The sequence below is a fragment of the Lygodium microphyllum genome, chromosome 3 (genome assembly GCF_053477565.2).
Source record: "Lygodium microphyllum isolate KBCC chromosome 3, Lygodium_microphyllum_v1.1.10, whole genome shotgun sequence".
In the NCBI taxonomy this organism is placed as follows: domain Eukaryota; kingdom Viridiplantae; phylum Streptophyta; class Polypodiopsida; order Schizaeales; family Lygodiaceae; genus Lygodium; species Lygodium microphyllum.
Genome location: NC_141137.1, coordinates 32,483,832 through 32,508,061, shown reverse-complemented (window position 1 = coordinate 32,508,061; position 24,230 = coordinate 32,483,832). Strand labels below are relative to the sequence as shown.

The window sequence follows — 24,230 nt, the reverse complement described above, 5'->3', positions numbered from 1 at the left end:
GCTCCCAATCAAACCAAGAGGCTTAGACGTTTTGGTGGAAATTGATGGTATTCAAGTACTTGGTTACTAGGGTTGGTAGTATGTAGGCAAAGCTTAAGATTGTTTGACTTGTGGATGTCTTACATGCAATGCAATAGACTTGTAGGTTGTTTGACTTGTGGATGTCTTACATGCGATGCAATAGACCTACAGTGTGTAGTTTTGAGCATGTGCTCCCAATCAAACCAAGAGGCTCAAATGTTTTGGTCGAAATTGATGGTGTTCAAGTACTTAGTTACCAAGTTTGGTAGTATATAGGCAAGCTTAAGGTTGTTTGACTTTGTGGATGTCTTACATGTGATGCAATAGACCTACAGTGTGACATTTTGGGCATGTGCTCCCAATCAAACCGAGATGCTTAAATGTTTTGGTCGAAATTGATGGTGTTCAAGTACTTGGTTACCAAGTTTTGTTAAATCAGTAAACATTACTTTGGCTTGAGTAACCCTCTACTGCTTAACTCCAAGATACTAATTCCTTTTTTGCATATGAAATGTGACTCTCCTCCAACTTACGTCAATATCTACAAATAATTGCTTCACATTGGCCAAATTGCTGTAATATTAGAATTTCGACTCTGATCATATGCCAAGTGACTATTACTTGACCAACCATCTTTTACACAGCAAAGGCAATCTATTAGCAGCCATTCCAAAATGTACATTCAGCCATAAAGGGAATGATCAGATGCCACCGGTCAGAAAACACTAAGTATCACACTTGAATTCATCACATTGAGCTGCATTCTTTAGTATCATCATATGCCTAAGTAGGCTGAAGCTCATCACTAATTACCATTGCAACTGCTGATCTGTGAGCCCATGAACAGCATAGACCATGTGATATCCATCAAAGAAACCCTCTCTCCAGAGAAAGCGTGCTGATTGCATTCTTGCAAACCCACAAGAAGAAGCTAATTCTTATTCACATTGTCCAGTAATGGTCTTCATTTATTAGTGGCACTAAGGTCATGGACATCATATTAGCAACATTCTGAGTGGTATATAGATATATTCAGATGAGAAGGGACGATGCACTTAGCTCAGAGTAGAATGCCTGATTGTTTATACACACAAACCATCAGAAGTCACAATGCAGAATTTGGAGTCAGCTGAAATGCAAAATTAATTTTACGTTCCAAAATCCCCAATGCCTTCACTCTGTACCTGTGCAGAGTTCTGATCTTTCCAGTGCCTCACAATGGATTGAGTTGCCCAATGAGAAAGCTATGTGGTTTGACAGAAATTGACCAGCATAAATATCATGTAGTAGTAGCCCAACCTGGTAGGGGTGCAGAAAAACACACATCGACCGCAGTGATTGGATGTTTAAAAGACATGCTTTCAGCATGCAGCAAATGCGTCTCATGAGTATTTCCTCTCCAGACAAGAGGGCCCCCATACTTCACATCTCCAAGCAATGGAAGTCCAAGAAACTGGCTGTGCAACCTGACCTGATGAGTCCTTCCTGTCAAAGGGTATGCTCTAATAAGCACTTCATCCCCAAACGCCGGCACATTGCAGTAAGTTTGGTCCCTTCTTGCTACTACTCTCTCACACGATTGTTCAGTGCAACATTTAGAAATTGGTTGTCCATTTACAGAGATGACACAAAATCTGGTAGCCATGTCTTTAACAACACCTTTCTCTGGCAGCTCCCTGCCAACATCTTCTCTAGCATATATTCGCCATGCACCCCACCTAGATCGACCATGACCTGATTCTACCAATATATCATTCCACATGGGACAAGGTCCAATGCAAAGGGCAACATAAGTCTTCTTTACCATTCGCCTCTCGAACATATGCGTCAGTTTGCCAGCTGTAGTTTTGCACTTAGTGATAACAATCACGCCAGACGTATCTCGATCTAAGCGATTAGCAAGGTGCAGGTGAGGCTTCCCTGCAGAAGAATGCAAAAGTAAATCCTCCAGTAAAAGTCCATCAGCAAGTTAATCTAGATCTAGGCAAACAAAGGACACATATATATCATTAGTAAAAAGCCAAAAGAAACCAAACAGCTCCAACCGGCATACAACATAAACCTGTGTTTTATTGCCCAAATGGCAGAAAAAAGGAAATTTATGTTTTAAGCTAATGTACAGAACAAGAAACTGAAGTCAATCCAAATAATAATGAGCAAAGTAAAAGTGACATTAACTCCATTCTGCTCTCTGTATCGTTCTCTTCAACAAAAGTTTGACTCCCACCCATAGAGCAGCATGTGACTGCACAAGAAACCGATAAGCCCCCATTTAATCTCAGACAGTAAAACCAGAAACCTACAGAAGGAGGCTAAAAGAACGTGTGCTAAAGATGGAAGCTTTCATCACAAGCTCTAGAGTCTTGTGTCACAATCAGTGAGTCAAAACAGTTGCTTCATATGAAAGTGTGAAGATATAAAAACACATAGTAAAGCTCGAAGAACTAAGGATCTCAAGGGCAAGAATACAGACAATGTGTGAAGATATTAAAACCCCAATCAAAGCTCAGAGCACTAGAGACCTCACGGTAATGTACACAACAAGAAACTGGGGCCAATCCCAAATCTTGATGAGAAAAGAAAAATCTACATCAACTCTGTTCTGGTTTCGATATCATTTATTTTCAGCAGAAGACTGCCATACTAAACATATGGCACCCAAATTAATCTAGATAGCAGAACCTGCAAGTAAAAGCTATGCAAGAAGAGGCAATAAGGAAGGTGTGCTAGAGGTGGAAGCTTTCATCGCAAGCTGTAGAGTCCCATGTTAAACAACCACTGCCACATCAAAAACAATTTTAGTGTCCTTCGTGCAAACAATATGTGAAGATGTAAAAGCCCTGGTCAAAGCTCAGAGAACTAGGAACCGCCAGGATCTAGGAACAATACAAGTCCTTTCTAGACTTTTACCCTGACTAAGTTCCAATACTATTTCATTACAAAGAGCCATAGCAATGCTGATGGTCCAAGTCTCACAGTGACAAGGTTATAAATAATCCTCAAAAGTTATTTACCAGAAGGAAAGAGAGGTTCCAACAGTATCATTAGACCCAAACAGCTTAAGAGAGTCCCCTTCGTGGTATTGCTTCAAGGGATTGTGACACTTGAACTCATCCACTTTGAAGTAAATCCATCTCTGACCAGCAAGTTCATCAACCTTGAAGAAAATGAGTAATCCCTAGCTCCTACATTAGTCTCTAATGACACCTACAGATGGTGATAGGCTCATCTTGCTACAAAGGAGACCAAGTAGCCTCAAGTACCTACAATGCACGTGTCTGTGAAAGGGACTCCCCCTCACTAAGGAAAGATAAATCCTTGTTATCTAAGGAAGAAGGCTTTCCCTCTGACAACTCAATCACCCCAAAAGAAACCTTAGTAGATGCAAAAGGGGTAGAAATACTCAATGATGCAAAAGGGGTAGAAATACTCAATGACTAGGTAGAAGAAGAAGAAGAAGCCATCAAGGGTCAAAGGAGAGAAGGAGAGAGAGACAATGTAGTAGAGGAAAGAGGGGGAGGAGTTGCTGACAAAGATGGGGTGCGAATGGGTAACCGGAAAGGCAGGGGAGGGACCAATGGTAGGGGAGTAAATCGATAATGAAAAACCACTCGCAAGAGAGAAACCATCATCTTCAGAAGCCACAACCTCATCAAAGATCACATCCTTGCTCACCATGCCCAAAGAAAACCTCATAGGGAGTCATATCCTTCAATGCTGAGGTAGAAGACTTGTTGTGGATATGAGCCATTAAAGCCACTCCCTCACCCCAAAGGAAATTCTAAATGAGATAGACTCCTATCCTCCAACATCAATTGGGCCATTTGGAATATCATCCGATTGGCTTGCTCCACCGCACCATTCTTGGATGGTATGTTTGGATGGAAGTACTCCAGCTGAATACTATGATCCCTACAAAACTAAGAAAATATGTTGGAATAAAACTTGCCTCCGTGGTCTGCTCATACACCGCAAACCTTGAAAGGCATTTGTGTTTCTACAAACACCTTCCACTTGCAAAAGTGAAAGTACGCCTCACTCTTGTACTCCAAGAAGTAGGGCCATACATTATGGCTAAAGTCATCAACAATCAACATGAGATACTTGGCCTTTCCAAGAGAGACCATGCCCATAGTCCACAAAGGTTAGTGTGAACCAACTCCAATGATGTAGAAGCCCTCCAAGTAGCAACCTGTGGATGATGCTATCAATGATACTTGCCCCTCAAGCAACTAGGACAAAGAGTATGAACAAAACGGAAATTGGGAAGTCCCTCTACCATCTTCTTCCAAGAAGTCTACCTAATAACATCGAAGTTTAAATGCCCATAACAAGCATGCCAGAGCAGTCCAAGCTCGTGTGAAGACCGCGTAGCAAGGTCTGTGAGTGTGTAAAGTCCACCCTCCTATGTACATGTCAAAAGAGTATCATCGATAGACACATCCTGCACAGTGACTGCATCCAAGGGAAAAATGACTCAAGTACATAGTTGTGTAAGATCATAAACAAACAAGAGGTTAAAGCCCAAATCCGATACATAAAGGACTTTGGCCAAAGAAGTGTTTCAATCCAACAATAGGGGAATGGTCCCCACTCAACGAGCAGGGACATAAGAGCTATCACCAATGGTGACAAATCCCCCTCTAGATCTCACGTCCTAAAGACAATCTTGGTAGTAAGTTATGTAGAAAGAGGCCCCACTATCCATGAGCCAAGGCTTCTCAAAAGAAGAAACAAGAGCGGCATCCTTCACCTCAAACAAATGGATAAAGACATACTCAATGGTTGCTGGGATAGCCTCCGAATTCTTAGACCTCTCCTTGGGCTTCAAATGGGGGTACTTTTGCCAACACTTCTCCTCTGGATGAGTACCCTTCCCGCAACGTGGGCACTTGGGCTGCTTCTTGGAATCTTTGAATCATCCTTCTTGTCCTCTTGTTTCTTGGCCTTGGACTTCTCCTTCTTCCCTCCTCGCGAACTTGTTGTGAAAGCCTTCGTGGAGTCGAATCCAATAGCACCTACTTCTCTAAGCTGCTCGTCATGCTCTAAGACTAGCAAGGCTAGATTCTCCCAAACAAGAGTATCTTGGATCCTCCACGTCAGAAGACTATGTAGAATATATCAAACTTTGGAGACGGCAACAGCTCAATCAAAAGAATTGTGGCCATATCCTCTCGAGATATAGTCCATCCAAGAGATGCAAGCTCATCTCTCATGTCTTCCAGTTTGTTGATGTGATCCTTCATGGAAGAAGAATCATCAACATTGAGCATCGGAAGCCTCTTCTTAAGGGATATGCGGTGGGCAAACATCTTCTAATGGTACAAAGACGCTAGCTTCTTCCACACCTCCACAACAAACTTCAATTTGTGAACATGCACTAAGAGGGAGTCCTATAAGCTCATAAAAAGAAAGGATCTAGCTCAAGAATTGAGCCAATCCTATAGGGTTGCACCGTCCATTGTTGATCCCACTTTGGGATTCTCCACGAGACGAGGTATTAGATAGGAAACAAACTCCCAAAAGTCCAAGGTGTCAAGAATGCACTCCATCTCATACAACCACAATGAATAGTTGGAACCATCCAAGCAGTCCTCTTTGGGCAAAGAAGGGAGTACGTGCACTTGCATTGAGGGTACCATAGGGGGCTTGAGACCAGCATGATGGGTCTTTTGGAAAACATGGTGGAAGGAGGAAGAAGAGGGCTACCACATAAACGGACTTGGTGACCTCCATTTTTCTCGATAATCACGTGCTTTTTTGCAATATTCTTCGCAATAATCTCACCGCCTTTCAAAGGAATGATGAGAGCGCTCCTCTAAATCATCAAAGCCTGAAAACTTGCAATAAGACATCTTCTATGACCTGCAAAGTACCCAAAAAAGTTGTGCTTGCTATAGACAGCCCCTTGAACAATGGAAATCAGCTATACGTTTGCAATGGAATCGATGTAGATGGTCCGTCTAATTAAGATCAGCAATCGACTACAAGAAAAAACTTGCCTTTTCAATGGAGACAATGAGAGAGAGAGAGAGAGAGAGAGAGAGCACACGCAGAGAAGATAATGTGAAGTGATAAACCACACTGAATCTGAAATGAATGCTGAATACAGAAAAGGGAAAAGAGTGGACTAATCAATCCCTACATGCAGCCCACAGCATCAATGAGGGACCGGATCAGGTTGAGGATGATGATGGCGGCACCAGAGATGGAGAAGTATGCTAGAGACAAAGTATGCAAATCAGCAACCTGCAGAAGATGAAGATGGGAATAATCTACCAAGTGCAAGGGGGGATATAAATGGCAAAAATCCCCACAAACTGGCCAACCTGCATATGGACCCTAAAAATGGGCTGACCTGCCAAAAAATGCCTAAGGATTGCAATAAATGCAGTCCGACTACACCAAAAAAATGCACAAATGCTCAGGTGGCAGTACAGATGATGATGTGGTAGTCTAGAGCAGTCGCAATGTGGCAAGGACAGCAAGATGACTAGAAAACCTAAGAAATATGAGAGCAAACAATAGAAAGAGGAAAGTGAACACAAAGAGGAGGCGAAGAGAGAACGCAGGAGAGAAGGAACAATGTGACTGCAATGGCTGAAGGTACAAGGCTGCAACAATCAGCCCCAACACACAACTCTACGCGTCAATGTGGGCGCCAAACAATAGCAAGGGGATGAGAGAATGAGGAGGGATGGCTAATCACAAAGGATCAATGATGGATAATGGATAATGAAAGTGGGAGGACATGCTGCTTATATATAGGCAAAAAAGAGGGAAAACCCTATATGTGGTCAAACACCTAAAAAATAGCCAAAAGTACACAAAAAGAAATGCACTAATGTGCCTTCCATCTAAAGTATCTAGAACACATAAAATGACAAATAAAGACAATGTCAGAGATCCCAGTGTCCTCATCTAACTCAGACTACGCCTCACATGAGAGATGATCACACATGACTGCAAACGCCCCCTCTCAAATCATGATGTGGCGAAAGACCAAAGGAGATGTGGATCCAAGGGTGGCAAGAAGAGTGCCAATGCCAATGTAGTCCGTCGAGGGAGAAAGTCAACCAAGGAGCAAGACCCCCTCTCCATATAAACATCCGATCAAACAAAAGGCCACCAAAGGGCAACGAAAATGCAGAGGCCTCGAATGGATTACTCCAGAAAACTCCATTCGCAGATGGGTGAGTCAAGCCTCTAACCCGACTATGAGACCATAGTAAGGAACTATCGAAGGCGCCATAAGCTGCATCAAAATACCAAGGACCAAGGCCCAAGCAATAGGGAATGTTGGCTCAATGACGAAGAAAAGGCATGGCTGTATAAAAGAAAGGCCCAAAGTAGACTAGAAACCCTGAAGAAACTCCTCACTATCTTGGGGAGCCCCCTCTGAAACACAAAGGACTAGGAAATCCACAGCTGCATCACCAATATCGTCCCCCTCTTAAAGGGATAGGAAGTACGACGAAACCACCAGAGGAGATGGTAGGGGATGGGATGGAACCTGTGGGATAAATGGTGCACAATCGGAAACAAGTGCTGTAATAGAAAACTACCTCAAAGGGCCTTGCACAATGGGGATGGGATGGAACCTGTGGGATAAATGGTGCATAATCGAAAACGAGTACTACAATAGAAAACTACCTCAAAGGGCCTTGCACAATGGAAGGGGAATGGGGCATAGATAGCCCCCTTTCCAATCAACCTGTCACAAAAGTGGCTCTAGTAGAAGAATCCTCAACAAAGATGGCCGACTCGATGAAGATAATGCGGGTCCCGAGACTAGGAAGGCCATAAACTGAGAGGAGAGAGACGCCCAAGTCACGAATATATAGGGTCTCAAAAATGGAGCTTAATTGGACGGTCAGACAATAGAGGCAAGCTGCCGCCCAGCCTGCAAATGTACCGCCCACCAGGAGGACCAATGACCTGCTTGCACAAAACACAGAGATACAAGGGTTGCCTGCACTGAAATCAGCACCTGAAATTTGTGGAATTGACAAGGATTTTAGATTCCAGGCCATCCATTGTGAATTGGGGCAACATTTGGCCAATTGGTGGTTCCGTTTGTGCAATTCCTAGGTGAAAATCAAGGGGCAATTGGCCCAAATTGCTTGTCGATTGTATGTACAGCAAGGGGCTTTTGGATTAGCAAAGGAGATTGTGGAATCTCAACTTGTACTCAATCCATTAGCAATTAAAGTTAAAGAAATACCGAAAGGAGAGCCAATTTTGGGGGCAACCGGGTGTCTATTGTCCAAGATTATTAAGGTAAATTGTGCATTTCAATTTATGTTTATTTGTTGATTGCTGTAATTACGTGCTTCGTCAGAGAATTACCACCCTTTCCAAGAAGGAAGGCCGGTATCAACATGGGCAATGGCACCAGCACCTCTCTCCATCGAAAGTCCACCTAAAGAATGATGATGATTGACTGAGTGAGAATAGGAGGAGCCCCACAATAAATAGGCATGAAATAGGCCTAAAACAGCAGCTGGCTGATTGGCATAAAATGCCACAAATAAATCACTATAAAAGTGCCTAAATAAAAGACAATGTGCCCAACCCTAGCAGGCATGCACAATGTAACCAACCTTCCTTCCGTGGATGGGTGGTAAATCCTTGATTACAACTTAATTACAGTAGCAAACAATAAATACAAATCTGAAAATACAAATTTACCTACTGATCTTGGACAATGCACACCCGATTGGCCCCAAAATTGGCGGCCTTTCAGTATTTCTTTAGCTTTATTGAAGAAAAAGTTGATTTACAATGGGATTCTCCCAATCCCCTTCGCAATCCAAACTCCCCTTGCTATCCAAAGTGACCAGCAAGTCTTCAATCAGATTTGCCCCTTGATTCAGGCACTTAATTGGCCTTCACCCACTTCAAAGACGATGGAAATGCCCCAAATTCAATGGCTAGCTAGTCCTCCACCTAAATTTAGCTGAAATTCATCTTCAGCCTTGAAAAATGCAAGTCTTGGAGCTTCCAATTTTTGGCACACTTCCCGAGCCTGCTGCTAAACCCTAATTTCTGCTGTAAATTAGGGTTTACAACAGAGAAATTTGCAATTTCTCAGCCTCCAAGGGTCCAAATGCTGAGATCTTCGAAGCGAGGCTGTGAAATGGCTAGGAGATGCGAGAGAAAGCTATAGAGAGAGAAAATTCAGAGTTTTGTCGCACAAAGAATGACTGAAAATCAATCAAATGCAGTTGTTGCCCGGTCGCAACAACTTGTAGATGCAAAGAACTGAAGAAAATCAATCATTTACTGTTTGCTGCCTTGTCTCAACAGCCTATAGATGCTGTCACCTGCTATTGATTGATCTTCTCCTGCCCTTGGCTGCCTCAAAAGATCCTCCAATGGCTGCAAATCAGACCAGCAGGATCTCCTCTCTCTCTCTTGCAAGCTAACTACACTAAAAATGCCTCTCTCTAGCCTCTAAAGACGTTTTTCAGTCTTGCATGGGCATTTTTTTACAAGTGGCAACCTTCCCGAATGGTTTTTCAGCATTAACCATAATTAAATATTAATTTTCAGTCTTTAAATACTAAAAATTAATCTAATAATTATTTCGGTGCCCTGAAAAATAATCTGACTAGCTAATAATTAAATTGGCTAGGCAACTTCCATTCCCGAGTGTCTCTGCACCATCTTTGACCATTAGATTGGCGTTAGGTACCATTAAACGCCATATCTCTAGTGTCACCAACTGACACTTATGGCCAAATGAATGACCTAGGTCAACAACTGGCACCAAATACCACCAAGTACCTATGCGGCATAACTTATAGCAACTTTTGCCTTTGACATCCCGTGATTTCCTTGGGTCTCGAGCTCGTAAGTTTACTCTAACCCCAGTTGCACTTCACATGTGCAACATTTACTTAATCATGTGATTAAAAATTAATCCACATGTTAAGTGAGGTTTTAAAAATACATGTCCTCATGACACACAAACTCACATATGAGCTAGCACTCTTGCTAACACCCCCTCTTAGATCATGGATGGTCTGATACAATACAATCATACAATGAGAATGACTCATCATAGTCCATATAACATAGAGCCACCAAAGTAGAACCATGGATATCCAAGCACTTGTAGGCCATCTTGTGGGCTACACATCGATGTCCTTTGATCCATGATCTAGGCTCCCTAGGCATTTAAACTGTCATTAAATGCAATTGTTACCCCTAGTGTAACTTGGCACTAGGGTTAGGGTTTTCCTATGATGGTTAAGCCATTAGGGTTTCATTTTGTTATAAATAGACACTTTGTGCCTCATTAGCACATAAGTATAGCATTATTCAATGTGATCGCCTTAAGCATTGCATTCTCTCTCTTACACACATTAATACATTGCTTTTCATTCGTGATCAAGTATCGTTGTGAATTGATTAATTCTTTCATTCTCATTCATTTTCCATTAAATCAATTGCACAATTGCTCCACACCTAGGCCAACAATGCTATCAGAGCCACTTACCTTCTTCGCTCTCACCATTGCTCACAATCACGTCGCCACCGGCCATTGCCATTGAGCTCTTCCCACTCAGTCCGCTGCCCCTCAAGCCATTGCCCTCGCACCGGACCTAATTCTGTCATTGGCTATTGCCCTCTATCCCCCCATCTTCGCATGTTGTTTACCAATTGCTGCTCAAGGCTCCACCTTGCAACTCCTACACCAGCTTGCAGTTTGGTCGCCACCTTCATTTGACATGAGCTGTCAAACAGCCACACTGCTATCAACAACATGCTGAAATTTCTCTTGATCATGCTCCTTCAACGAGTGATCTCTTTATCACACATGTTCCTTTAGTGCAATATATTTCAGATTTTCTGATTTTAATTCCATATATTGATGATTTGCTTATTATTGGGATCAATGCTGTCCAAATTGCAACATTACAGCATAATTTCCAGCAACCACTCGCCGTCATTTATGTTGGTGTTCTTCGCCTATCTATGGCTTCCTAATTTGTCACCATTGAGTGGGGCATATTTCCATCACCAACAAAGTATTCAGCTGCCCAATCAAGCATCATAACTAATAGCCCTTTTGTGAATCATTGGCAAATAGTGAAGAGTGTCTTCACTTACCTCAAGGACAACAAGGATTTAAGCCTTTTCTTCAAGGCTGTTTCTTCACTTATGCAAGGATTCATGTATTGTGATTGGGCTGGGTATTCACAAGAAATTTTAACGAATCTTTTTATGAAGGCTATTCCTCCATCAGAGTTTCGAGCTATTCATGATTTTTAAAACATGATCTATCATTGATTGTATTATCATAGGTTGCTATATCCATCATGACGAACATATACAACCATGACCACATATATCATTTTTTCTAGGATTTTGTTAATATTCCTGGATCATTCCACCCATTTCATGGATGGGAGTTTGTAGGCCATCTCGTGATGATGCCTTAGGTTTGTCAGAGTGCAGCGATGCGGAAGCGTAGGACAAAGACTGAGAGAGAGTGAACACAGAGAGAAGAGAGAGAGAGAGAGAGAGAGAGAGAGGAGACAGTGTAAACGCAGAAAATCTGCGGTGTAGTATGCTGTATAAGAGTGCAAAAATACACAAGGGGGCAGAGGTAATATCTGCATATGTCTCCGACTTGATGACCTCAATCTCCGTCAGCCCGTCTGTCTCAGCCAACAAATCTCAAGATCAGAATCTGAGATCACTGAAATAATGTGTCAACAATGTGCTGGAGGACTGCTATATAAAGCAAAAATAAAAGGCATAAAATAAACAGGTCGACTGCATTAAATGCAGCCGACTGCAATAAAAAAAATGCCTAAAAACAGTCTGACTGCACTGCACGCTGCCACGTGGCACCTGCACAGTCTGCGGCCTGTCCAGGAGATGACTCAAATGCTAACACCCCCTCTCAGATCACATGTGCAACATTTACTTAACCACATGGTTGAAAATTAATCCACATTTAAATAAGCTTTCAAAAATACATGTCCTCATGACAATGAACCTTGAAGCCAATCCCAACTTCATGATTTGGAAACTTGCCAAACTTCGGTCAATGTATCAAGGGACATCCCTCTCTAGAGCCTATGCACCTGTATACCTGTATAGATAAGGCTTGGTGGCCCCATCTCATCACCCTCTCAAACTCCCTCTCTGGCATTGGAGAGTAGTGAGAAATAAGAGTATCAACTAGACTAAACTACAACAAAGAAGAGGCAATCAAGCCCTTCTCGATCTAAAGAAGTGAACCCCTTCCGCGCCTTGGACTTCTCCTTGGCTGGAGAAATTAGAATCGAAGTCGGAGGAGTCACATTCCACTTCTCCTTCTTCTTCCAAGGGGTTGCTAACTCCTTGCAGACCTGCTAATGGCCCTTCTTATCACAGTGATAGCATTGGGCCTTTGACTTCTTCTTCCTATCACCCCTCTCTAAAGTTGTAAAGGCCTCACCAAAACCTCCATAATGAGATGGAAACGCCCTTGTAAACACAAAGATACCTCATGCTCAAGCAACATCGAGGACATATGTATAAAGTTCACATGTGTAGATAATATCTCCGTCCTCAAAGCATTCACCCCTCTTTCAAACTCCAGGAGGTGCTTCTAGAGGATCGTTCCCACTGGATGTGCCTCCGAAGGGCAGACTATATGTGTCAAAGGTGGTCATGTACATGTGTAACACAGAGCAAAAATGACTAAATGGTGTCCTTCGGCTGAAACTTCATATGTTGAAATTGGCCATAAAGAGTCACCACACACATGATGGAAGGTGTCTTGTACAACATTTGAAGCTTTGACCATACTTCAAGAGATGTCTTGCAAGAGGTAACCCTCAATAGAACTTTAAAAATACATCCAAGGAGAGCAGAGTAGACACGCGCATCATCCAAATCCATGTAAGCACAACTTTCTCATGGTGGTTCTCATCAAAATCTTCGAAAAGCGGAAAAGGACATTGAGGATGGAAAATAGCTCCACAAATCATGTACCAAATCTGCTTCTGTACAAATCAAGCTTTCATCACAACACTCCATGTAAGATAGTCAAGTCTATGTAGCTTATCATCAGTAGAAGTGTACACAGGAGTCCTCTAGAGAGAATAAGAAGAGAAGGTATATTGAAACCAACCTTCCTTCCATGGATGGGTGGTAAGTCCCTAATTACAACTTAGTTATAGCAGCAACATTTATTACAAAACTAGGAAATGCAAATTAACTCACAATCTTGGACAATGGACACCCTATTGGCTCCAAAACTGGCACCCCTTCCAATATATATTTAACTTAATTCAAGAAGAAATTGATGTACAATGAGATTTTCCCAATCCCTTTCAGTATCCCAACTCCCCTTGCTGTCCAAAATGACAAGCAAGTCTTTAATCTGATTTGCCCCTTGATTCGAGTAATCAATTGGCCTTCACCCGCTTTGATGGAGATGGAAAATGCCCCAAATTCATTGATTTGCTGATTCTCCATTTGAATTTGACTGAAAACAACTTCAGCCCTGTTGAATCCAAGTCTTGGAGCTTCCAATTTATGGCATGCTTCTCGAGGCTACTGCTATACCCTAATTTCTACTACCGATTAGAATTTACAAAAGAGAAATCTGAAATTTCTCGGCTTCTGGTGATCTCAATGTTGTAATCTTCAGAGCAAGATTGTAGAAAGGCAGGGAGATGAGAGAGATTGCTGAGGAGAGAGAAAATTCGAACTTTCTTCACAAAGAACTGAAGAAAATCAGTCATTTATTGTTGTTGCCCTATCTCAACAGCCTGTAGATGCTATTACCTATTGTTGATTAATCTTCTCCTGCCCATGGCTGCCTCAGAAGGTCCTCCAATGACTGGAAATCAGACCAGCAACATCTCCTCTCTCTCTTGTAGGCTGAATGCACTAAAATGCCTCTCTCCAGCCTCTAAAGTCGTTTTTCAATCTTGCATGGGCATTTTGAACAAGTAACAACCTTCCCGAATGGTTTTTCCAACATTATCCATAATTCAATATTAATTTTTGGTTTTTAATTACTGAAAAATAATCTAATAATTATTTCGAATCCCAAAAAAATAATCTAACCACCCAATAATTAAATTGGCTAGGCAACTTCCATTCCCGAGTGACTCTGCACCATCTTTGGCCATTAGATTGGCGTTAGGTACTATTAAACACAACTTCTCTAGTATCACCAACTAACACTTATGGCCAAATGAATGACCTAGGCCAACAACTGGCACTAGATACCACGAAGTACCTGTGCAGCATAACTTATAGCAGCTTTTGCCTTTGACATCCCATGATTCCCCTAGGTCCTAGGCTCATAAAATTACTCTAATCCTCATTACACCTCACATATGCAACATTTACTTAACCATATGATTAAAAATTAAACCACATGTTAAGTGAGGTTTCAAAAATACATGTCCTCATGACATATACAAAAAGAAATTACAACCAAACTAACAACAAAGACTACACAAAATGAGAGTTCACATGTAGTGTAACCAAAAACCTGATTAAAAAACGAAGGGTGACTACTGCAATATGAGCAAGACCTTGTCAAAAATTGCCAAAAACAACAAAAATGGTCTATAGGAAAAATCAACCAACCACGGTTAAGAATGGAAAATGCAAAACGTTGGTTGATTAAGCAGCTAATACAGCAAAGTACAATTACAGGTTGTAACACTAACGCAAGCTAAAAATGTAGATTGTTGGTCTGAAAATGCATGCAGCAATTGAGTACACACAAGCTGAAAACAACCAGCAATAGGTCACCTAATCAGCAAAGGGAAAAAAAGGCCTAGAAGCAACACGAGGACCCAAAGCCAAGAGGCTGCTCAACATAGATCTCCTCCAGCAAATCACCATTGAGAAAAGCCGACTTCACATCCAACTGATAGACATGCCATCTCCTATGGCCAACCAAGGCAAGAACAGCTCGAATAGTCACCATACGAGCAGTAGGGACAAAAGTATCATGGAAATCAATGCCTGGGCGTTGAGCAAAACCTTTAGTAACAAGGCAATCCTTGTGCTTGTCCAAAGAACCATCACTAAGGTACTTGGTCTTGAAGACCCACTTGACGCCAGTCACCCTCTTGTGAGAGGGATGAGGCACAAGAGACTAAGTGCCATTCCTCTCAATAGCCTCCAACTCGACTTCCATAGCCTTCCGCCAATGGTCAGACTGCAAAGCCTCCTTCACTGAAGTGGACTCACGATCCTACATAACACAGGTCATCAAACAATAGTTAGAGCAAACAAGCTCTGTAGAATGTGCATGATTCCTCCGTGACCTCCGCGGTCCATCTTACGATTCCCACTCCTCAAGGACCCCCTTGATCCCTCAATCTCGAAGTGTGTCACGGGCCCAACGAGGAGGAGAACGAACCTCTCCCCATCGCTCTCCATCTGCTGAAAACTCGGGTACATCCACCGGCAGAAGCTCCTCGGGGGTGGCTGATGGAAGGGAAGACTCTGAATCAGAAGAAGAATCTCCATCAAGAGGCTCTGGCCTCCAAAAGAATTGTCTCAGGAGCCCAACTCTCCCCTGGATCTCCAAGGACGGGGTGCTCCTCACCCCCCGCCGTGGCCGAAACTTCCATAAACTGCACATCTCAGCTCGTGTAGACATCCCGCTTGACAGGATCAAATAGACGATAACCTTGGGACTGGGAGCTATAGCCAACAAAAACCTGTCGTCGGGAAGCCGCCTCAAACTTGTCACACTACAGCTTCGGGATGTGGACATAAGTGTTACACCCAAAGATCTTGAAATAAGAGGCATCAAGCTTAGTCCCGAAGTAAGCCTCAAAAGGTGTCATCCTGTCAACGGCCAAAGTGGGAGATCGATTGAGGATGTGAACTGCGGTTAGCCACTGTCTTGACCCACAGAAACTGAGGTGTCTATTGGTGCTCCATCATGGTGCATGCCATCTCGATCACACTTTGGTTCTTCCACTCCAAAATGTCATTCTCTTGAGGAGTGTTGGTGTTAGCAAACTCCTCGTGAATTCCCCTATTTGCACAAAAACGAGCAAACTCGTTAGACATAAATTCACCTCCCTTGTCTGAACACAAGGTCTTCAGTCGCCGGCCAGAACAGTTCTCCTCAAAAAGAAGCCAATCCTTGAAGTGAGAGAAAGCCTCCAACTTCAAAGTCAAGATATAGGCCCAGGTCATCCTGTTGTAGTCATCTACGATCAACATGAAATACAAGCTCCCCTTCAGGGACTCAGTCCTCATCGGGCCACAAAGATCTGTAGAGACAAGCTCCATAGGTGAAGTAGATCGCCTCGAAGCTTTGTTGGGAATCGCATCCCGATGCAGTTTCCCATGAATGCAGGAGACACATGGTGGATGGCTCACCACTATGTCCGGCAAACCTCGGACAAACAATCCTCACGATGCCTTCCAAAGGTACTCATAGTTCAAGTGGCCAAACCAAGCATACTATAGCTCGGACTGTGTCTGAGAAGTAAGAAGAACAGAAGTAAGAGCTGTAGAAGACTTCAATTTGTAGATGCCATTCTCCTCATACCCTGCAAAGAGAACCTTCCTCGATCCACGATCAAGGACTCGAACAATATCACTGTCAAACTCCACCAAGAGGCCAAGAGCACAAATCTTAAGGACTGAAAGCAAATGATACCCCAAGCCTTGCACATGCAACACCTCGGAAGTGTGGGTACCACCACGTCCATCAAGAATAAGCTACATCTCACCCCACGCAACAATAGACACGGAAGAACTGTCTCCAATGAGAATTTGCCCACGCGAAGGTTGCAAATGGGCAACACCAACAGGAGAAGGAGTCATGTGCCGGGAGGCACCACTGTCCACGATCCACTCACGAGCTTGGGGAGCTGCCATCACAGCATTAGAAGTCTTCAATATAGAGTCCTCAATGACTGCTAAGTGTAGAAAAGCAGCTGATGAGGATACATCCACCGCTCAAAAACCCTTCGTATCCTTCTTGGTATCCTTCTTGTCTTTGTCGGGGCAATCCTTTTTCCAATGACCGGTCTTACCACAAATATGGCAAGTCGATTCCTTCTCCTTGTCCTTCTTGGATTTGTTGTCCTCCTTTTGGTCCTTCCCCTTCTTCTGAGAGGCTTGACCAACCAAAGCCTCCAATTTGAAAGCATGATATCCCTTCAATTGTTCCTCTTGGTCCAAGACCATAGGAACCAACTCTTCCCACCGAAGAGTCGACTCCCGCCTTGATGCAATAAGAGCAGAATAAAAGGTACCGAACCGTAGCAACAACTGAGACAATAAGATAATCACCATGTTTTCGGAGAAAATAGGCTTCCCTGCATTTTGAACCTGCATCTAAAGCTGCCGAAGCTTGTTGATGTGTTCCTGAAGCGAAGAAGACTTATTCGCGAACGAGGTCCGCATCTGCACCTCCAAAGAAACCCTCTTCATCAGGGTCATCCAGTTATACATTTGGTCGAGCTCCAGCCATATCTCTCGAGCCACCATCAAGTGCTCGATAAGAGCTATCACAGCTGTAGTGCAAGACAGAAACAGAAAAGAACAAATCCTAGCATTTAGTTTGTCCCAATGAGACTGGGCCTTGGTCAACTCCACACGAGCATTGGAAGAGAGTTTGGACTCATCTCTCACCGAGGGTCTATTAATCTCCTCCATCACCAGTTCCGCTAAATCATAAGACTTCAAAATGGCCAACATCATCATCCACCATATGCAGTAATTGTCACCATCAAGCTTTTGATTCGATGGAAGAGCCGTTAGGACACGTACCTTCCTATCCATGATCGCCTAAAACTCCAAATCAGTCTCTATAGACATGTTCACCTGCAATGCCTGCACAAACACAAAATCAGCCTCCTTTGACTGTGTAAACGCAGCCTTCTCAGGCTGATTCCTCCGCTGCCCAAGCCTTCTTCACCCACCGGAGGCGATGAAAAGGTAAAATCTGCAATGAAAGACCTAAAACGCAGCCTTCCTCCCCTTCGGACAGCAATAACCAGCAACAAATTCACCAGTTGGACTCCTTTCCCGCACGCCCACGCTCGCTTCAGCCTTGATCCAATGCGCAGCTCGCCCGCTTGCCCTTGAATCCTAGAAACACAGCCTTGTGTCACACTGAAATCTCCTCTTCAGATAGGTTCAGCACTCAGTCAGTCCGTCTTCACCGCTCTAATACCATGTCAGAGTGCAGCAATGCGGAAGCATAGAATAAAGACTGAGAGAGAGTGAACACAGAGAGGAGAGAGAGAGAGAGAGAAAAGGAGACTGTAACGCAGAAAAATCTACAATGTAGTATGCTGTATAAGAGTGAAGAAATATAAACGGGGGCAGAGGAAATATCTGTGTGTATCTCCGTCTTGAAGACCGTGATCTCCGTCAGCCCGAGCACAGTTAGTCTCAGCCAATAGATCTCAAGATCAAAATGAATCCGAATATTGGAGTATGCCACAAACTGGCTATAAATAGCCAAAAAATAGGAAATACCAGCACCAGGTCAACTGCATTAAATGCAACCGACTACAGTAAAACTGTCCGACTGCACTGATGATGTGGAACCTGCTGGCGTGTTCTCTGTCGTACAGTGCTGACATGGCACTACCGTACTTTGCTAACGTGTCCGAGTTCCTATCCAAGGGATGACGCTACCTCTAACACATATATCCCGTGACAATACTATGAGTTATTCTATGAACTCACAAAGCATATAAGAACAACCATAGCCACTCTTTCATCTTCCCTCCACATGACTTGGCTAAGGTGTTAATGATAGACAGATGTCCACATTCACTTTTGTCATCATCTTCTGAATTATAGACTGAAGTAAGAGTCAACTTTATCCCTAAGCAAGAGAAGAACTCTCGTGCTTTATCTACATTCAATTCACCCTTATCTGTTGTAATTTTACCAACACACCCATACCAACAGAAAATCTTTTCCAAGAGAAATGTACACACTGCCTAAGTAGCCTTCGTCCTAAGTGCTTTTCCTTCTACTTGATTCGTCAAGTCTTAACGCGCAAGCACAAGGTACCGCATCTGCAATAAACCTGTAGGCAAAGTAACCAAATCCACTACCCATTTAAAATGAATAGACAACGGGTAAGTTGGCTACAACCCATCCCAATGCCTCACTAACGAATACATCTAACAAGTAGCAAAAGATTCCAACCTTACCACCAATATCTTTCTTTAATTTTCTCAAAGGTGCCCCACACACCTCTATGACCAGTCCACAAGCTTTTATAGAACTCTCGCATAACCTATACGGTATACCTGTGACGCTAAATCTCCAAGAACTCATGGTGGAGCTCCCCTCTTCTCATTGTGACAAGCTGCAAGTTGGTGATTGTAAGCCCAGCAATTCCATGATGGAAAAGTTGTCCAACCATGAGGTTGAAGTTGAGAGCTGACACAATAGCAACCAATCCAAGTGTGGCACTTAGTGGTAATAGTTGCATGAGAGATTGTTATAAGCAATGGCTATGGGTTAGCTGCTTTGATACCATTGAGTGGAGCAATTATATGATTTTGGAGGGCCATTTTGTTGTTTGGGGGGGTGGGGGGAATTGAAGCACAATGATATTCAATCACAAATGGAAGCAAATGTACTAAATGATTGAATGAATGTAGAATATTCAATAGACCACAATGAATGATGCCACACTTAACATGCTAGTGTTGCACAACTTTTCCCTCTAAAAGGAGCTTCTATCAAATTGCTTTTTTGCAATCAAATCAGCTACAGCCCTCTTCACCTCTCTTCATCGTTGGTTGTGTGTACATATGTTTTGGAGCAATGTAGTAAGGTTTTAAAGGAGTTTGGACTAGGATAGTTGGTTGATGATTGATCCACTAACAAAATATCACATGCGTTCATTTACTACATTAGATTTAGAATGTAGGGTGCACACATTACTAGTTAGCTCTGGCTTTTTCTATAAACCTCTAACACATTAATGCCAAGCAGTACCAGCACTGCGATTATCTTTCTTGAAAACAAGGCAGTCGGTCAGATTAGTACCATTTCATAATTCAATGATGATAGGGTACATGTTAGGTACCATCTGAATTCGCTCTAGCCGCAAGCATAGATTCGACGGATGCCAAGATATGGCCAGCGTAGATGCCAGAGGGTTTGTTGATGACAAGAAGCCAAGCATCTTCGTGAATGATATCCTGCGAGCTGAAGGCAGGCCCAGAATTCATGGCAGCTTCAGCTCTGAGAGCACGTTCAAGCTCGATCTTCCGGGCTTCGTCTCCAGCCAAGGGGGAGAGGGGTGCAGGCCATCGGATTTGCTCTGGGCCTTCCTCTGCCGGGTTCTGAGTCTCCTCTTGCGCCATTTCCTGAGGCAGGATTTCGCGTGCGGGGCCAGGCTGCAGAGCTGCACGAGGGAAAGCGTGGCGAGGCGTTAGGAAGCTTCCCTGCTGGAAGGGAAACACAGACGGGGCCGTCCGCACTGCAAAGGTGGGAAAGGAGAAGAAAAGGAATGGGTACGCCAACGCTGATGGAAGGGGAGTGCCAGAGTGAGCGCAGCAAGAATTAAACCTTGCCCGAATAGAGAGCATTTCTACGAAAACGCTCGGGTTGGCAACCATGAATTTTGGCAATTGAAGGACCGCATTGGCTTAGCCTTGAATTTTCGGAATGTTTGATTCATCCTTAATTTTGGCAATTTTGGCGATTGAAGAAAATCATGGTCTAAGGGTGGTCACACACAGCCTCAGGCAGCTGGGTTATGTGCAAGTTGTCCATTGTTTTGATTACACACTAAATTGCGCCCAACTATTTCACCAAAAGGGAGTTGGCCCATTGGTAATGAATTTGAGGTGTGAGAGGATTGGTGAAGGTTTAATTCCTATTAGTCCCACTGTGCTCCATTAGAATAAAAGTGTTGTTGTCTTGTGCATTAGGCGTGCCCAAATTTTGGGACACAAGAGATCCCCCGCCCAAAAGTGCCCGCCAACCGTTAAAATTGGGCCTAATGACCTTTTGACACGTAGTGCAGCAGACGCCTCTTTTTCCACCTCCTATCGATGTGTAACCGGCCTAAGGTAGGTTATAAACCAGGCAAAGAGTCCTACATGCCCTCAAAACAATCCGTGATTTTGTTTAGACACGGGGCAATTTTTGCAATTGAAGGAACTCATGGTCTAAGGTAGGTTATACATCAAGCAAAGACCCCCAGCTACCCTCAAAAACAATCTTGATTACCAAAGTGTTTGATTCATCCTTGATTTTGGCAATTGAAGGAACTCATGGTCTAAGGCATGTCATACACCGCACAAAGACCCTTGCTTGCCCTCAAAATAGTCAGTGATTTTGTTTAGACACAGGGCGTGGTTTAATTTTTCAAAGAAGTGAGTTTTTTCTATCGGTTAGAGCCTATGATTCTCTTGTGATTGATTGGCAATTAAAACTCGGCAATTCAAACCCTATCATATGCATTCCACTTTTATTAATGAAGATGATTGTATTTTTCCCCCTTGGATGGGGAGATCCCCCCATCCACGTGTCCACCATGCACATTTTGCGGATCCAACAAAATATTGATATGTCAGCTCAATGCTCCTATATTTTGTGTGCTCATTTGGCCGACTAAGCCTGTGTGTAACCAGCTTAAGGCCAGGTTCAGCATACATGGTTAACTTTGCATCTACTCCTCCACTGTTTATATAAAATAGCAAACATTGGTCTAATGCAACAACTCTTCTTGTTATAATCATGTGTGTGGAAGTTGTTGGTTGGCTGATAACTAATAAGCAATAGTTCAAACCCCCTATTACATCATTTTTAGGCTATCAAGTTCATTGTGTCCAACCTGTCCATGCCAAACCACATCGAGAAAGAAAAATTGTGCCATGCTATTCAAATAGCTAATTAATGCTCATGAAGGCTTTATGGATTGGTTAAAGCTTGCTTTCCTCAACCATTGGAAATTTTATTGTTATAATACATTGTGGACAACAAGCATACAACTTGAATGCTTATGTATTTGATGCCTACATGCCACCTAGAGATGCTACATGGACATATGGATGCTTGCCACTAATCTATATGCATGGTTATGCTCTTGTTGACCTTTGAGCTTTAGTTTTGAGCTCAGTTACATACCTACTTGTAGTGGCTACTTGGTTTGTTGGTTTCTCAATTATAGGCTTGAAGATCTATTGTATGTATATGCTCCCAAATGTACACTCGATATGCTTGAACTTCCCGGATGCTATGAGCTTTGTGTAATGACCCTACTTTAACATTCTGGATTTGCTTCAAGTGGAGTACCTTGGCATTTCTTTACAGAGCTTGATTCATTAAAGACTATGGGAATCTCTTATTTATGTACATACTTAGTTGATTTATGCATACATTGTCTTTGCAAATATTGCCTACTATGGGATGATCTACTTTTGCTTTGAATAGCCAATACTTATTCATGTCAATGGATTGTTAGTGGTAGAGACATGCTTATTAAGCACTTTGGTATGTGTCTATGCACCTAACACTTTTGGATGTTTGACAGTGTTTGGTGCTTAGTGGTTTATTGGCATTGCTAGTTGCATTGTATATCTCGGTTGCTACTTAGATTTCCTTGGCAATGGAAGTTTGTTTTTTTTTTTAAACCTACACTTGTATACTATTTTACTGTAGTTTTATGGATAGCAATTCATTTTATGGACATCCATACATGTATTGCACTCTATCTCTTGTCTTTAGTTTTGGGTTGGTTTAAAGATGATTTACTATTATTACAATAGCCCATTCTCTCCTTGCTTTATAGTCGTAATGGTATTTGCTTCAAGTGCTTTTAGAGATAGTGCCTTTTTCAACATAGACAAGTTGGATGGTAGTAACATAGGCAAGTTGGTTTAACGATGATTTACTATTATTACAATAGCCCATTCTCTCCTTGCTTTATAGTCGTAATGGTATTTGCTTCAAGTTGCTTTTAGAGATAGTGCCCTTTTCAACATAGACAAGTTGGATGGTAGTAACATCAACTATTTGAAGACCCAAATATGGCAAGTTTTGGTACAAAAGAAGCAAAGCAGGCCATTGAAAACTAAAGAGGTAAAACCAAAAGTGTATGATTTAGAGACTTGGGTTGATCCTTGATGAGTTCTGCAAGTCCACTATCATCTTATTTTTGTCAAAACAAGCCTACTTTAATGTCATTGAGACCAAGGGTAGTGCTTGGCAATTATGGGAAAAAATATGTAATCTTTACGATAAGCAAAGCCTTGCTTTTTAATTATATTAGCTTAAGAAGCTCATGGATCTTTATCTTAAAAAAGACACTACTATGTCTTCTCATTTGAATGAGTTTCATTCTATTTTCAACTAGCTTACTTCACAAGGGATTACCTTTGAGAAGAGTGCTAAGGCTATATTATTGCTTATCACTTGTCTAAAGTCATGGGATACTTTTCGCATTGCCATAAGCACTAATGCTCTTACTGGTGGTTTTAAACTTAAAGACGTAGAGAGTGCCTTAGTTTTTATTGAGGAAGTAAATAGAAAGATATTGATGCAACCCGTGCCTCTCATACATGTGTTTATTAGAGGCTATAATGATGGCAAATATGGTAATGACCACTATAACATAGATACACAATAGTGTAAGCCAAAGTCTAGATATTGTGGGTCACAATAAATCTTGTGGCTCCAAGTCATCTCTTGCATGTTATTATTGTGGGTAATAGGGTCATATATTGGCTCATTGTGCCATAAAATGCGCGAGGATAGACATGATAAAGGCAAAGAAAAAGTGCAAGATAATGTTAAGGCTTCAAATGATCATAGTATTACAAAGTCTACTATCAAGATTGAGAAGATAAATGCATCAAAGTATAGTTCTAATGAGCATATTCTAGGTGCTTCTTCACCTAATGTCCATTTGACTGATACCCGATCCTCTTTCTCTTAGTGTTGGTTGCTTGTGATTCATGGGCTTCTTTTCATGCAACCCCATATTTTGCTTGGATCTATATCTATCTTTCTATGATAGGTTTTGTGAGACTGGAATATAAACGTATCTATCATATTATTGGCATTGGTAATGTATTTTTTAAATTTTCCACTAGTGCTTTCTTTGTTCTTCCATGATGTACATCATGTACCAACTTTGACCAAAAGTCTTATATCTATAGGACAATTAGATGATACTGAATATCATTCTCATTTGGTAATTCTGTATGGAAAATCACTCATAG

The 24,230-nt window shown here is 42.3% G+C and overlaps 1 protein-coding gene across 2 annotated transcripts; it reads right to left on the bottom strand.

Moving 5' to 3' along the window:
* Positions 1–1,084: 1,084 nt before the first annotated feature.
* LOC148038202 (Pseudouridine synthase family protein) lies at positions 1,085–20,653 on the bottom strand. Of its 2 annotated transcripts, XM_087669873.1 has the most exons (3): positions 20,084–20,653; positions 2,200–2,266; positions 1,767–1,941 (listed from the first exon to the last, which is right to left on the bottom strand). In XM_087669873.1, the coding sequence occupies exons 1-3, from the start codon at positions 20,616–20,618 to the stop codon at positions 1,917–1,919; spliced, it is 627 nt and encodes a 208-aa protein (XP_087525999.1). In that variant the 5' UTR covers positions 20,619–20,653; the 3' UTR covers positions 1,767–1,916. The 2 variants fall into 2 exon arrangements, with proteins under 2 accessions (XP_087525996.1, XP_087525999.1); XM_087669870.1 differs by lacking the exon at positions 2,200–2,266 and having other exon boundaries at positions 1,085–1,941.
* Positions 20,654–24,230: the final 3,577 nt, after the last annotated feature.